The sequence below is a fragment of the Cibotium barometz genome, chromosome 23 (genome assembly GCF_041138505.1).
Source record: "Cibotium barometz isolate CiBa-2024 chromosome 23, ASM4113850v1, whole genome shotgun sequence".
Classification (NCBI taxonomy): Eukaryota; Viridiplantae; Streptophyta; class Polypodiopsida; order Cyatheales; family Cibotiaceae; genus Cibotium; species Cibotium barometz.
Window position 1 is genome coordinate 49,461,852 of NC_141068.1, and position 17,377 is coordinate 49,479,228.

The window sequence follows — 17,377 nt, forward strand, 5'->3', positions numbered from 1 at the left end:
TAGGTTATATAGAAACATGTGATGATACAACATATTGCACATGTTGGGAAAGTCCCTTTATCTATGCATGAGGATGGCAAAATTAAGTATCTTGCTAATATGCTTCATGTGCCAAACATAACAAAGAACACGGTTTCTAATCAGCCAAATGATTGATAAGGGTTTGTAAGTGAGGTTTAACACTCATGGATGTTAAGTGGAAGATTTTAATAACTAGTGCTGCTTGGATAAAGATAGAAGTGAGTAACTTTTTGTGATGTAGCATATGCTTAGTTCCACAACTATAGGTGCACCAAATTTAGGAGAAGAATGGGACGTTTTTATTGATTTACATCGACACATTTTTTAGCATTTTGGCCATTAAAAATCATTTATTTGATGAGCTTTATTGTAAAAATCAATTGTAAAAGGCATGTTAATTTATAGCATGCCCACAGAAACCAATGCCATGAACTTAATGTGTGTGTGTGTGTGTGTGTGTGTGTGTGCTCTCACTTTTGGAATGGGGGAGGAGTGGGGAGTTGTGTGATTTGGGTGGTTGGGGGAGTTGCAACCTGATTGCACTGAAGGTAATCCAGTGATAAAGTCCATACTGATGTATTCCCACTTCATCTGTGGAATGTTTAGAGGCTGCAGTTTCCCTGGCATCTTGACTCTCTCTGCTTTGACTCTTTGGCACATTAAGCATTTTCTTACATGATCAAGTACATCCTTTTTGAGTCCTGGCCATAAGAAGCTTTTCTTCACAGACATATAGGTTTTTATAAACCCTGGATGTCCAGCTATCAGGCTATCATGGGCTTCTCTCAAAATTCTTCCCTTTATTTCCGCATCATTGGGGATACATAGCCGATTATTATAATACATGCATCCTTCATCCATTTTGTATCCAAGAACTCAACTCATTTCCTGGTGAGGAGTCTTGCTTTCCTGCATCAGCAGAAGGGTAGCAATAGGGGCAAAGAATTTGTCTTGCATAATTTTCTCCTTTGCTTCATTGATCAATGGATTTGACACCACTACTGAGCGCATCTGCAACCACATTTGGGTACCACTAACCACGTGACCACATGTTGAAAAAGTTCCTTTCTCTATGTAGGAGGATGGCAAAATGAAGTATCTTGCTGGTATGCTTCATGTGATAAACATAACAAAGAACATAATTTTGTTAGGAAAAAGATAGAGCAGGGTCTACAAGTGAGGTTTAACCCTCAGGGATGTTAAGTGGAAGATTTCAATTACCAATAATGCTTGGTTGTAAAGGAAAACTAAGTTGGTAGAATGTATGTAAGCATGCCTGAAGAGGATGTAATGTTTGCACATAGTATAAGTGTGATGCAGACATTGCTATTTGGCATAAATGCATTGGACATGTCAATATTGAGTAGCTGAAGAATATACAGTCCCAAAGTATTATTATAGATTTGCCAAAGTTCAAAGTCGATGGAATGCATAGAGTATGTGAAGTGTGCCAATTAAATAAGTAGACCAAGCATACATTTTTACATGATAAGCATGTAATACAAAGACCTTTGGATGTGGTGCATTCTGATGTATTTTTTACAACATCAAACAGAGAATGCCATTAGTATGCATCTTTTATTGATAAACCATACTCGGGAAGTGTGGATGTATGTATGAAAGAGAAAAGTAAAGTGTTTACTCCCTTTCAGAAAATACACCTACAATAGAACAGTGTGGGCATATTTCATGAAAGAAATAAGTGAAGTGTATACTCACTATGGTAGAAAAAGACAAAGGCATGCACATAAAATGCCTAACATCAATGGTGGGGAATAATATTTCTCCAATGAATTCAATGACTATTTGAGAGACCATGGGATAAAGAGGCAGTTTACATGTAGGTACACCTTGTAACAAAATGGGGTCGCCTAGAAAGGAAAAACATGCATATTTCAGAAGTGCACATACATTGATGAGAATGAGAAAGGGATGTCTTATTATTTTTGGGCTGAAGTAGTATCAATTATATTTTTATATCATGAATAGGGATGTCTTATTATTTTTGGGCTGAAGTAGTATCAATTATATTTTTATATCATGAATAGGACACCCATCGTAGCAGTTTATGGCATGATACTGAACAAAATTTTAATGGTAGAAAACCAGATTTGGCACACTTGAAAGTGTTTGGGTGCATTGCCTAATATGTATATGTACTAGATGAGGTGAGAAGAAAGTTGGATCGCAAGGCAAAAAATATATATATTCAATGGTTATTTCCTTAAGTAAAAAGGTTATAGATGCTATAACCCCACTACGCATAAACTGGGAGTAAGCAAGGATGTTGTGTTTGATGAGATGAGTAGCTGGTATATGCTAGTGAGACAGATTCTATAGATGTTGAAGCAAGGAATCAAATGGGTGCATTAAATATTAAGCAACAATCACATGCACTTAATGGACCATGATAGTTCTCTAATAATGTACCTATTGTGAGACCTTGGTCAAGCAAGTTGAGGCACGATACTAGGCATTTTGATGTGTCATGTGGTGGTACTCCTACAGGTGCTGAAATTCAACAAGTTCATATGTATCACGCAAGGGATAAGAAAAGGTGGATAGCCTTTTATAAAGCATTATGGGTTTAGCATGGCACTCCTTTGTTAATGGAGATAATGGCTTAGAATAGAGCCTTGATGAGGAGTTTAGGATCCCAACTATTATTACTTTTGGTGTACAAAGAGCTAAAGCATTGTTGAGAAAACCTAGAAGTGACCATGTGTGCGCAACTTTACTAAAGTCAGATATCTAATGGACATGTTAAGATATGATGTGTATACAACCCCTCATTATGTACATATGGTCAAAGCTATACTAGAGGTAGAGCCCACATGTTTTGAGGAGGCACTTGGACATAAGAATTAGAAAGTTGCCATGGATGAAAAGATGGTTGCATTAGATGTTAATGAGACATAGGATTTGGTGCCTTTGCCTAGAGAAAAGAAAGCAATTAATTGGATGTAAGTGAGTCTACGAAGTGAAGTATAATTTAGATTGTTCTGTTTTTAGTAGGCACAAGGAAAGATTGGTTGCCAAGGGATATGCACAGACATATGTCATTGGCTATGAGGACACATTTAGCTTGGTTGCTAGGATGGCAACCGTGAGAGTAGTTATTACTATGGTTGCAACCAAGGGGTGGTCTTTACATCAGATGGATATAAAGAATGCATTTTTACATGGTGACTTACAGGGGAGGGGGATGTTAAGAGAGCCCAAAAAGCTAGTGGAGTTAGTATATATAAAAACCATCATAGTCGGCAATACACAAGTCATAGGCTCGGCTAGATCCCATAATCATATAGATGTTAAGCGCGGTTATAAGAGATTACAAAAAAGGCCCCATTACATGTCAAAGGTAATGTTAACGAGATGTTAACTAATGTAGTTAATAGTGTCCATAGGATATGTGGGTCAAAATGGGGATAGCTTCAAGTACCCACCACCCAAAGTCTCCCCAATATTATGATGCAATATGAGGGTCAAAATGGGGATAGCTTCAAGTACCCACCACCCAAAGTCTCCCCAATATTATGATGCAATAGTCTAAAAAAAGGAAGGGCAAATCACAAATTTTGATGGAAAAAAAGGACGTGGTTATTGCAAATTCATGGATTTTGCGGTTTCCTTATAGATATCCATTTTGCTATACCAATATTCCCTTCCTTGTTGTCTCCCTTCTAGCACTGCTTGTATTGCCAAACACTGAAATTACTTGCCTTCGTAAAAAGGTAAGACTTAGTGGTATGTAATTTTGCTTAGAGACCTAATATTAAAATTAGGTGATGATTTTTTTTCAAATCAGCAAATCTCTCTCTCTCTATTTTTTTGTTTTTTTTTCAAATCAGCAAATCTCTCTCTACCGTTGGTCATATATGCCCTAGTGTTGCATTCTCTACACTTTAATACCCCCCCCTCTCTCTCTCTCTCTCCCCTTCTAGTATTTACCCTTAACTGTCACAACTAATGAAGAAGCTGAGTCTTCAGCCAGCTAGTACGAAACATTGCGCTCTCTCTCTCTCTCTCTCTCTCTCTCTCTCTCTCTCGCTCGATCGATGCAAAGGTGAGCCTGGCTTGCTAGCATACTATCGCTGCTTCATGATTTGCATCAATTGATCTCCCGTATATCCCTCTTCCTTTCTCGAAGAGAAAAAAAAGCGTACCACAATGTCTCTCAACATGAAGAGCCTCACGCAGGCCCTGGCCAAGACCGCAGCTGTGATCGAGCAAACAGTGCAAAGCACAGTCCACGAGGTCACAGGGCCCAAAGCCCTCCAAGACTATGAGCTGCAGGACCAGGTGGGGTCCGGGGGCCCCGGCCTAGTGTGGAAACTGTACGCAGCCAAGCATCGGAACAAATCTGTGGCCCACAACCAACATGTATGTGTGTGGGTCCTGGAGAAAAAAACTCTAGCAGAGTCTAGACAGAGAATTGGGCTCTCCAAAGCAGCTGAAGATGCTTTTCTGGACATCATCAGGGCTGATGCTATGCAGATGGTGAAGTTGAGGCACCCTGGAGTTGTCCATGTTGTGCAAGGGCTTGAAGAGAACAAAGCTGCCATGACCTTGGTCACAGAACCCATCTTTGCATCCATTGCTAATGTGCTTGGGCACCTTGACAACATCTCCAACCTTCCCAAGGGTCTCAAGGGCTTGGTAAGTGATCTTTTTTGTCTCTTCAGTTATGGGCTGGATGAAGAAAAAAGGGAAAATATTAAATGGCTATTATCATAATGTATTAATATTATTCACACCACATCAATCATGATGGGTTTAGTAAGGAGATCATTCTTAGTTAAAGCAAAGAGATTCTTTGCTTCTTTGTTTCTGATGATTAATCATCTCATATCATATGGTTCACATCACAACATTGAAGGGTAAAAGAATTATTTTGGGTTAGGGCCTTGAACCCGATCTTAGTGGTCTTCTTTCTTCGTAGTTATCGGAACGCCCTAAACAAATGGAAATGTTTTTAACATGGCAAAAAATAAAAGCGTGCAGTCGGCATGCTCTTGAGCCCTGGAATTCTACAAACTGCGTCGAAAGCCTGATCCGATCTGTGGATGCGTCTGGAATGGTCTCTTGCATAAACGTTATACCCTATCTGCACACTTTCATCAAGGATCCAGCGATTTAAATTTATAATGGTGGTTGTAATCCTGCAGAAATCTATAGTCTCCATAGTTCTCATCTTCTTTTACTCATAAAAAGCTTCAAAGTTAGGAGGAGATTCATGTGTGGAGCTCCTTTTAGTAAAACACAATTAAAAAATTACCCAAATTTGGCCCGGATTCAAAATGAAGAAATTTTCAACGTCCCACACTTGTTCTAAACACAGAATTACAGCAAATCAAAGTTTTCAAAATTTTTAAAATTGGTCACTGCGTTCGCTCTTTCAAAGCTCAAATTCTCTTCTTGTACCCAATATTTTTCCACCGAACGACCTTCTAACGCTTCACCACTACTTTCAGATCACAGGGTTAGTTATGTGCCATAAGCAGGCTCATGCGTGAGTAGGACTGTACTCGAGAAAGAGCGTAAGAAAATATGACTTGTGCGTTCACACAAACATCGACATCTTCCATAAGGCAAAGAATCTAATGCAAGAGAGATGGAGAATAATATCGAATTAGTATTATAAGCTCACCCTAACGTGTTGTGGGAAGTTGTCTATCTGCCGAGCTCGAGCAATACTCAAGAGCTCCACCGTAGCCGCTCGTCACTGCTGTCCCCCACGCTCGTCACACCGAGGCTGTTACTCTAATCCAATGGGTGGTGCAATCTCTCTCGCGAAGATTGTCTGGGATCTCTGCGGAAGACAATCGCGATGGTAGCCTAACCACTCAAGCAAGAGGGAAACATGAGAGAACAAGTGATTAGCACTAATCACTCCCAAACCCTAACTCTAAGCACCACACATGCTAGATTAGAGTTGGAAGAGAGAGGGAGAGAGAACACTCCACTTCTATTGCACAAATGGAAGAGAATCCATTACAAATACGAGAAATTGGCTTTTATAGTTCCAAGCCTTTTTTCATTAGGCCGCCCAAAACATAGTTTCAAGGCTTTTCTCTATGGTTTGGCCAATTGACCAAGATCCTCTTGTTTGTTCTTCGAAGCTCAATACTTGGGACCGGCTTTAGGGCGTTTCCTTCATCAAATGACGGGGTTTACAATATAGTGCGGGCGCCCATTACATAACTGTGGGGACACAGTTGTCGTAGGATGTGTTTTTTTTCCCCAAAAAGAGACTTCTATTAAGTATGAGAAAAACATATAAGAATCATAGCTATAAGCCAGAAAAGAATAGAATCACCCCAATATGTAAGGTGAATTCAAACACTGAGGAGCATCATGATGCCATGTAAGACCTGTGGTACTAGAGGAAAAGAAGATGCCATGGTCCCAAGCATAAATATCACGCGCTTCGCCTGCGCAAAATGAGAGGGCCCCTGAATGTGAACGGTATGGATGATATCACCCCATATAGTACTAATGCACTGAGACCCAAAAATCTGAACACCCTCAATAGCCTCCGTGCCTCTACCTCTCTAGATCTGCTATGTTGTAATACTGGCAACAATCTCCCAACTGGTGTCAATCCTCTATCTAGGGGGTGTATAATCAGAGTGAGGAACATCCTGCAATAAACCATGCTGGGCAATACCTATACGAATGAAAATAGCAGTTTGTACCACTGCCCTCATAAAAAAGCTGGGGACCGGACTGGGAGAGCCAAGCAATTGCCGCCCAAGTCACATGCATGGCTCGCCCACTCAATTTGCCCATAAGTTGGGCTACAGAACCCCAAATCTGCTGTGCAGTGCTACATCCCCATAAATAATGCTGTACAGTCTCAGAATCTGCTGCACACCTAGGACAGGAAGGTGCTACACCGAAAATCGATCTCCACTGATTGGTGGGGAGACCACCATGTAAGAATAACCAAAAGAAATGAGAGATCTGGCTCCTTCTGTACGAGTGTCAAAGTCTATGCCAATATCTGCGCTGTATCATTGGAGAAATATCATAGCTCTTCCAATGAGGCCTGAGAGTAGGGATCCTATGCATTTGTCGAGTGAGGAGAAGCCTGGCATTCTGGACAGTGAAACTGAAAAAAGGAAGACGGCATCAATCCACTCCCACTCTCCTGGATCCCAGTGAAGATATCTGATAGGACTGCCACCATATAATCACAAACACCAAGAGCCATGAGTCACTATCTTAGGAGAAGGGTCAATGAACCAATGCTTCCCCGAACGACCAACAATCCTCACTGGACTAAGCCTAGTATCTGGGATGATCTCCTCCATACTACATCTCCTCAATCTCCCTCCATACTACATCTCCTCAATCTCCCTCCAGGCGCATGATAGAGTAAATGATGCAATCTGTAGCCTCCTGGCACGAGAGAGCAATGACCTGCAGAGGTATGCCTATCCTCGAAAAAACTCCAAGCCAACTCGGATGATAGTCTCCGTGAAAGGTCCTAGAAAGCCACTCATGCGGAATAGCTGCATCAATCTGATCAATATGAATGTGAGAGCCCCTAAGATGCTGAATGGATACAGCTCTCCGATCCTCCGGAAGACTCTTAAAGGTCTTCCAAGCAAGAACTATGTGTGCACATCTCTCCCATCGTGACCACTGCATATAATGAGATGCACCAAGTGGCCGATCAGCCTCATCCCTAATGAGCTTGCTCCACATAATAGGTTGTCGGTCAGCCTCATCCAAACACCTAGGATGCCTTTGTCGCAAAAAAGATCTCATGCTTCTCCATGCTTTGACAATGGCTGCAATAAGAGGGGAATATGGTGCCCTGAAATCAGCCTCTGTGAACAAAAAACGTGCTGGGCATCCAGTCTCTCCCGACCTTGGGTGTACATCCGGAAATCTGAGACAAGAAAAAATCCTTCCAAGGCTCAGTGCTCAAAGCAACTCCTTGCACTGAACATCCGGATCGATAATATTCAAGCCCCCCACTCGTTTGGGTTGAATAACTATGAGCCAAGCTACCCTGGTACGAGTGTTTGAGGTGCCATCCAAACCCGATCAAAGAAAATTGCGGATCAATCTTCGCAATTGGCCAATGCATGCACGAGAGAAGCACCAACAAGAGGCAATAAACCAAGCTGAGGCAAGCAATACCTGATTAGCCACCAAAGCTCTGGAAGCTAAATCTAATCTTCTAGAGCTCCAATGGAGGAACTTCTTCCTGATACTCATAAGTACCGGAGCAAACTGCTGTGCAGGAGAAATATCAATCCCAACTTGGCATCCCAAATATCTAGCAGTGCATCCTCTGCTGATCCAAGTCAAACCAATCTCTGCACCGCAAGCAACTCTCGGTGAATCACTAACCCAAAAACCAACAGATTTGTGCCAATTAATGAGCGCCCCTGCTGCCAAATAGAACTCCTCTAGTGCTACCTGGAAGGAACATAAGCATATATGTGAAGCCTCCAGGAACATGGCTATGTCATCAGCTAACTCAAGAGTCAACCAATTCCTCTTGACTATGAAGAGGCAACCTCAATCCTGAAATACCAGCAGTGGAGCGGAGAAAGATGCTTATGGCCTTTGCAACTATGATATATAATAATGGGGCTAAAGGGCATCCCTGTCATACTGAGCGAGAAATTTGAAACCGCTCTCCGCTATCACCGCAAGCGAGCACTCTCTGGGGGCATCACAATACATGCATGAAACTCCCTTGATCCATCTCTGAGAGAAGCCCATATGGCTGAGAGTACCCTCAAGGAAGTCCCAATCCACTCTATCATAGACCTCCTCAAAATCCAAGAGCAGAATGGCTAAGGGCTGATTGCTTGCTTTAGCCTATTCGACGGCTCCGAAACGAGAAGATGTTATCAAAGATGCTCCTGCCGTGTAAGAATCCATTTTGAGTATCATGAATGACATCCTGCAAAATTGGCTACAATCTGATGCTCACTGCCTGAGCAAGAATCTTATAGGCAGTCCCAAGTAAGGTGATAGGTCTCCACTGGCCAATCAATGTCTTATCCCCACTCTTAGGAATAAGATAAATAAACCCTTCAGTGAGAGAAGAAGGCATAGAGCCTGTGTCCCACATCTCCTGCAGAGCCGATGTGGTCTTAGCTCCAATCTCATCCCAAAAAGTAATGAAAAAAACAGGGGAGAGGCCATCTGAAACCGGCCTTTAGAAATCTGACGAGCGGTGAAACAAACACTCGCACATAAAACACTTCAACGCCATTGAGGACCTAGGAAAGGAAAACAAACAGGGGGAGCTAGAGTGCTCCTGCAAACAGTACACGGACACCGATTGGCCCCAAAACGCAGTGGCGCCCCTTGCGGTATTTTTTTAATTGATTATAAGAGCTTTGATTACAATAAGGCTGGGAACTCAGCCGTCATAGTAGAACTCTTGAAGCCTGCAAAGAATCTGCATCATGGCTTCTTGTCCACACGGCATCCACAAACAAATCCAGCCATTGTTCACATCGAAAGACTCTCACATTGAGTCTGCATACAGAAGCTTTCTCCTATGATCAGGGCTGCCACAACCATCCATAGCCTCTCACACTATGAACAGCATCACACCCTGACACATCCCAGTGCTACTGCATCTCAACACAGACTCCCAAACTGTCTCTCAAAAGAGAACTCGTATCACAGCACAGCATACCTTACAGTCGACACACGCGTACCAACCCTCTCTACCTTCCAAGGGTACTATCCATCTCTGTCATGGATTCCCTGTCTCCTGCCCAATCAGTAGCAAGGTTGTATCAAACATCTGTCCATTCCTGTACCTTCTGCCTGCATGTGACCTATCTCCTGGAAAAACCCAAAAACATGTTTCCTCGAGAAACCTACGACTTCTTTCCACATGAAACCCTTAGGCCTGTTTCCCTTTGAAACTTCTGTCCTGTTTCCATACAGAACCATTCATAGCACCATTCAACAATAGTGCCAACAACAGCATATATCTAGTTACGTGTTCCCTCATGAAACATCTGGCAACATAGAGATGTCCATAACATTAGGTCCCTCTGTTCCTTTCTAGTAGGAAGAAAACAATTTGCTCCATGAGCACGCAGCCATGCAAGCTTGCATCACTCCCATGCCAAGAAACACTTTCAATTGACCTGTACTTACAGCCGGAAACCCAAGCACATAGCTGAATTTGCAACCAACCAAAAACGGCCCATAAACTGTCCTCAAACTGATCTCAAAACAGTCCCGAGCATTGCATTGCTCATGTTCATAGCCACATGAACTGCCACGAAACAGTCCATAAACCCTTTCCAAAACAGTCCCGAACCAAATAGTGTGCAGCTGTCTCCTGTATCAGCTGTCGTACAGCAGCCGCCTGTACCAGCTGTACCTGTCCGTACACATGCGCTTGCAGTCGTACAGTCGTACACCTGAACCTGCAGTCGTACAGCTGCCAGGTGGACTGTACCTGCAGCTGTACCTGCCTGCGCCGCCTGTACCTGTAACTGCAGCCGTGTGACCCGCGGCGCCTGTACCTGCAGTCGCACAGATCCACACGGACTCTTCTGTGCGCAGCCAAAAACCAGCAGCCCACATGTGCAGTCGACTTCTCCTCTCTTCCACGCAGCCAGCTTGCACGCCTCCTCCCCAAAAGCAAGAGAGAGAGAAAAAGGAGAGTCGTGGGCCTCCAAAAGTGGAGTAGCCTCTATAAATTGCTTAGGGGCCTCCCAAGGTTTTAAAACCGTTAAAACTTTAATTTTTTAGCCCACCAAAGGTTATAAAACCTTTTTAAATTAAAGTATCTTTGCCCCCTTCACACTTGGGGTTGTCCACACATGGGCTTCCTTTTTGACTCCAACTTGATGCCATTCACACTGTCCACCATGTCCCCGTGCACACCTGCATACTGTCCAGAGAAAAACACAGGGTCGTGACATACCCCCCTCTTGAAAAATAGCGAGCGTCCTCGATTGCACTCAATGGCACAGTAAGGCATCTTATGAGCAAAGACTCCCCATATGACAGAAACAATGGTCCTCCAATGCATCCGGATAATAAGACAATCATCCTGCATAATAGGCCACATTGTCACGCCAAAGTGACAAACAACTCTTGCTTCTTCCTTCAGAACCTGCAGCAAAAGTCTAAAACCAAGTGGAAACACGTTAACTGTGTTAGCCAAAAACAAAACCATGCATCATTCTACATATGGCACACATATGCATGACACACATATGCATTCGCAAACAATATGCTCCTCAAGTTGCTCTACCTACTCTAAAGTAACAGTCTAAGGGCTGCTCACAAGCCTTACGCCCATGGGCATCCCGCAGGACCCACGACTGATGGTACAACATGAGCATATGAAAGCATTCAATGCATCCAAACACTACATCCACTAAGTACTTCCCACATATGTCTCATGGCCATCCTGCAGGAGTCACATCCAGTGGTTCATCCATGAACATAATAAAGCATTTGATGTATCATACCAACATACATGCAACACATGACACAATGCAGAGTATTTCCCAATCTATTCTCAATGATACCAAGATCCAATGGCACCAGAATACAAAAATACCTCTACCTCAAAAAGTGTATGCATACATGCACAAATAGGGTTCAATCCATATATGAACCAAACCAACTCTAGGACTGCTCGCAAGACTTATGCCCTCCATAGAGTTATCCATAGTTGCAGTTATAGTTCAAGGTGCACGCGACTGTGAACCATACCCAACTTTACCATCTCATGTGATATCATAGAAGTCCCATATGCAGATGTATTGCCAACCTCAGTACCTTCGGGTGAATACAAAGATGTCACCAAGCGACTCCTAGATGACAACTGAGCCTGTCTGTGTAACAAGGGAGCGGAGGTGCTACCCCCCTCTTGAGCATCAGGCAATGCTCCAGACCTATGCTCTGCTGAACCTGAATGAGCCGTAACAAGAGTCGACTCCAACTCAAAGGCATCAAGATAAAGCTGCAAATCTTGAGGTGAATCTGCTAAGTCACCCTCCTCCATCCACTTCGCATCCATCAGTGAACCTCCTCCATCCACTTCGCATCCATCAGTGAATAGCTCTTGAACTTCACAGGATAGCGTTCCTTATGTGCCAGTAACTGCTCGGGAATAAGAACCTCGTCAAGTTCCTCCGCTTCCGTCTGAGCCTTATCTGATACATCCTTAGGCACCCAAAACCTGCTTGCACTCCACCCAAGTGGTAAGCACAAGTCCTCGATGAAGCATAATAGATAACCACTGCTAAACATAGAAAGAAAGTGTTTTCCGAACCCATGAAGCCTCTATGAAGATATGACCGGTGACAAACTGTCGAATGTTTTGCACCATAACACTTCAATTGCTTCTTGTTCTTGGTGTCTTTTCTCCTGAGCTTCATCTTCAGCTCTTGCTCTTCACCTCATATAGGCAAAGACACACAACCCTGCACTGCCTCCTGCACTTCCTTTTCACTTTCCTCATGTTGAAGCTTTTGATGTGACAACCACGAGCTCGCCTCCTTGAGAAAGTCGACGATGTCCCGGCGGAACCTTGAAACCGGCCTTCAGAAATTTGATAGGTGGTGAAACAAACACTCGCACATAAAACACTTCAACACCATTGAGGACCTAGAAAAGAAAAACAAACAGGGGGAGCTAGAGTGCTCCTGCATACAGTACACGGACACCGATTGGCCCCAAAACGCAGTGGCGCCCCTTGCGGTATTTCTTTAATTGATTATAAGAGCTTTGATTACAATAAGGCTGGGAACTCTGTCGTCATAGTAGAACTCCTGAAGCCTGCAAAGAATCTGCATCATGGCTTCTTTTCCACACGGCATCCACAAACAAATCCAGCCATTGTTCACATCGAAAGACTCTCACATTGAGTCTGCATACAGAAGCTTTCTCCTATGATCAGGGTTGCCACAACCATCCATAGCCTCTCACACTATGAACAGCATGACACCCTGACACATCCAGTGCTACTGCATCACAACACAAACTCCCAAACTGTCTCTCAAAAGAGAACTCGTATCACAGCATAGCATACCTTACAGTCGACACACCTGTACCAACCCTCTCTACCTTTCAAGGGTACTATCCATCTCTGTCATGGATTCCCTATCCCCTGCCCAATCAGTAGCAAGGCTGTACCAAACATGTGTCCATTCCTGTACCTTCTGCCTGCATGTGACCTGTCTCTTGGAGAAACCCAAAAACATGTTTCCTCGAGAAACCTACAACCTGTTTCCGCATGAAACCCTGAGGCCTGTTTCCCTTTGAAACTTCTGTTCTGTTTCCATATAGAACCATTCATAGCACCATTCAACAATAGTGCCAACAACAGCATATATCTAGTTACGTGTTCCCTCATGAAACATCTGGCAACATAGAGATGTCCATAACTGTAGGTCCCTCTGTTCCTTTCTAGCAGGAAGAAAACAATCTGCTTCATGAGCACGCAGCCATGCGAGCTTGCATCACTCCCATGCCAAGAAACACTTTCAATTGACCTGTACTTACAGTTGGAAACCCAAGCACATAGCTGAATTTGCAACCAACCAAAAACAGCCCATAAACTGTCCTCAAACTGATCTCAAAACAGTCCTGAGCATCGCTCATGTTCATAGCCACATGAACTGCCACGAAACAGTCCATAAACCCTTTCCAAAACAGTCCCGAACCAAATAGTGTGCAGCTGTCTCCTGTATCAGCTGTCGTACAGCAGCCGCCTGTACCAGCTGTACCTACCCGTACACATGTGCATGCAGTCGTACAGCCGTACACCTGAACCTGCAGTCGTACAGCTGCCACGTGGATTGTACCTGCAGCTGTACCTACCTACGCCCCCTGTACCTGTAACTGCAGCCGCCTGACCTGCGCCGCCTGTACCTGCAGACACAGCAGTCGTACACTGTACCTGTTGCAGCCGTACACTGTACTGCAGTCGCATAGATCCACATGGACTCTTCTGTGCGCAGCCAAAAACCAGCAGCCCACATATGCAGTCGACTTCTTCTCTCTTCCACGCAGCTAGCTTGCACGCCTCCTCCCCAAAAGCAAGAGAGAGAGAAAGGAGAGTCGTGGGCCTCCAAAAGTGGAGTAGTCTCTATAAATTGCTTAGGGGCCTCCCAAGGTTTTAAAACCTTTAAAACTTTAATTTTTTTGCCCACCAAAGGTTATAAAACCTTTTTAAATTTAAGTATCTTTGCCCCCTTCACACTTGGGGTTGTCCACATATGGGCTTCCTTTTTGACTCCAACCTAATGCCATTCACATTGTCCACCATGTACCCGTGCACACCTGCATACTGTCCAGAGAAAAACACAGGGTCGTGACACCATCCTCCCCTGGACACTTACCGTGAGGTAAGGCATGAAGAGCATGACTGAACTCCTGCACAGAGAAAGGGGCATCTAGAGCGGCACACATCTCCTTAGTGATTAAATGTGGCAATGCATTCCAAACCTTCCTCTGTGCCCTATGTCTCAAATCAGAGTGCGGCTTAGCACTAAGAAGCTAGCTATAGAAATCAGTGGCAATCTGTCTAACCATAAGAGGATCTGAGTGAAGAGTGCCATGTGAATCCTGCAACTGCCTGATTCTGTCTCTGGCATGAGATGGGCCGTGAGTAGCAAAGAAATGTTTGTTACATCTGCTACCCACCTGTGTCCAAAAGGAATCCTGGACATGGAAACGGTACTCCGCGCGCTGCTCAAGAGAGTGATGAAGTTCTGTCCTAACAATACATAAAGAATCTACAACCCATTGAGCATGAGGATGTTTCTCGTGCTCTTTCTGCAAGGCAGCCAATCTACGTCTAATAGCCCTTTCTAAATCCAAGGCCTCTTGCCTCTTAGACAGGGCACATGTGTGATAAAAGTCACTAATATCACAGAGACATGCTTTGAGAGGCTTGTAAGAAATCATGAGATCTCCAAATATCAAGCATATGGCGCGACAGCTCTGCATCTTAAAACAAATGATCAAGGATGCGTACATGGGATGCTGATTCATTGCAATTCGGATCTCTAATACATAAAACCACTGGGCAATGATCCGTTTAGAGGTGCCAGTAGCAATAAAAGTATGCCCACCTTTGTCAAGCACCCAATCATACACATAAAATTTGTCTAACCGTGCATAGATACATCCTGCATCTCTTCTCCTGTTAGACCATGAATAAAGAAGAGTGCATGGACTCCTCAAAATGTCATCCTCATGCCAACAATCTTTGCCATGAATGGAGAGTATAAACCTCTCCCAAGACGCTCTTTCAAGAGGATGCACCAAGCCCTCATGTCCACCTCTTTTATCCGTTGGCATCTCAACCATGTTAAGATCCCCACCAATAATCTAATGGTCGGCAAGAGGCATCAGTGTAGTGAGAGATTTCCAAAAGGCAATCCTCTCACCTCTATGGTTAGGAGTATAGAGGTTGAGAATACCAATGCGTGTAGTACCTTGCATAAGAAGGATCCACTACGCTCTCGTAGGCAAAATGACACCATGTCCAATGATGCAAGGCAAGATCAAAGCTGAAACAGAGATACAGACACCACCCTTGGTACCAACAGCTGATGACCAAAAGATGTGTCCCGAGAGAAGCTTGCCTGATCTCCCACATTGGCTAGCATCCAGTTTATGCTCTTGCAAGAGCAATACATCCATAGGTCCACCTGTGATTGGACAATGAAGCTGGGTTTTTACAATTTGTTTCTGTAGACGCGGAAAAAAACCCCCAAGACCCTGAATGTTCCAAGAGACAATCCTCATAAGGACTGAGAGTAGGAGCGACCAGATCTCGTGGTCGACGAAGGACCCCCTTTAGAGGCGGAAGTACGTCTTGCATAGGTAAGGGAGGGAAAATCTGACGATGTAAACCTTACCTCTCTCTCCCACTCCGGGGAAAAGCCAGGGCTAGTCCTCAGAATTGGAGAGGTACCATGACAATGCGAATGTGCAACATCATCCTCAAGGGTACAATCATCCTGTAACTGTAATGGAGCATCCTCCTATGAAGGATCCAGATCATGTGCCTGCAAAGCCTCATCCTCCAAAGAAGGATCCAGATCATGTGCCTGCAAAGCCTCATCCTCCAAAGAAGGATCAACATCCTATGAGGCAAAAGCTGCATAGGGGTTAGGGTGCTCCATAAGGGGTGTGGGTGAAGGGGCAAGTATGGGGGTCCGAGGGTGCCTGCCATCCCTAACCACAACCCAATGCTGTGTGGTATGTTGTGGCAAAGGAGCAACTGGAGTCTCGGCAACTACAGAAGCCCTCTGATGGGCAGGACCACGCCGCCTCCTAGCATGGCCCCTCGATCTGGGACAATCTCTAGCAATGTGACCCTGTCGACGACAAATCCGACACTGGTCAGGTCTGCCTACAATCTCCATCCTTTGGCGGAAATGAGATCCGTCGGGTCTTTGAAGCATAACATGATAATCAGTAATCGATGGATCAAGAACAAGCACAAGACCTGGGGTACACCATCAAGAGTGGCGGTAACAGCTGGGGAAGCTGAGGCGGGAGAGCTCGGAAGGACTGGTACCTCTAGAACTTGGCCAAAGGATGCCCCTATGGAAGCTAAAAGCTTCCAATAGGACCGAGGAAGAGCAGGGAACCTTAGTGAGACCGGGTAAGGCACCGATCCTCCGCCACAGGATCAAAGCCCACCTGGTACTGAAAGAAGAAAATCTTCCTAGGACCAAGAGGGAAGGGGCTGCCAGCCAAAACCTGAGAAGTAGCTTTGAAGAATGAAAGTCCACCTGGAAGAAGCCTCTACCAAGCAAACGAGTATCCTGGAAGTGCACAATCAACTCAGAAGGGAGAGATGCTAGAAGCCATTCACGGGCGTGTTAGTGAGAGGGGTGGGAACCATAAACTCTCGCAACAAGGGTGGTTTGGACCTCCAGGTCAATGTCGTGCTGAAGAGAGGTGAGCTCGTCTTGTGAAAAATTGATGATTCTCCCGGCCAGTGGGGGTGATGAAAGATTGGCTGTGGTGGCAGAAGAAGCCATAAAGCCAATCAAAAAAGTGGGCGGCCGACTTGAATCCAGATAAAATTGCCGTTGATAAAGAGGCGGGTGCAGAAGAGGGGGGTGAAGGCGGGAGCAGAAGGGCGGGAGTAGCTGGGGTAGCAAAAGCAGTGGGGCAGGCGGGGGCAGCAGATGGGGAGGCGGGGGCAACAGAAGGGGGCCGGGGTTGAAGAAGGGCAGGCGAGGGGCTGCAGAGGGGCAGGCAGGAGCAATAGGAGGGCTGGTAGGGGCAGCAAGAGGGTCGACGGGGGCAGCAGGAGGGCAAGCGAGGTAGCACAGGGGCAGGTGGGGGGCTATAGATGGGCAGGCGAGGGCAG

At 44.7% G+C, this 17,377-nt stretch overlaps 1 protein-coding gene across 3 annotated transcripts in view; it reads left to right on the top strand.

The window, feature by feature from the left end:
• Positions 1-3,987: 3,987 nt before the first annotated feature.
• Positions 3,988-17,377, top strand: part of LOC147626046 (SCY1-like protein 2 A) — a 104,821-nt gene continuing 91,431 nt past the window's right edge. For 2 of the 3 annotated variants that reach the window (XM_086817609.1, XM_086817611.1), the window contains exon 1: positions 3,988-4,680. In XM_086817609.1, the coding sequence (XP_086673735.1) occupies positions 4,192-4,680 (489 nt within the window). In that variant the 5' untranslated portion in view covers positions 3,988-4,191. The remainder of the gene's footprint in view (positions 4,681-17,377) is intronic. The other variant, XM_086817610.1, reaches the window with a different exon arrangement.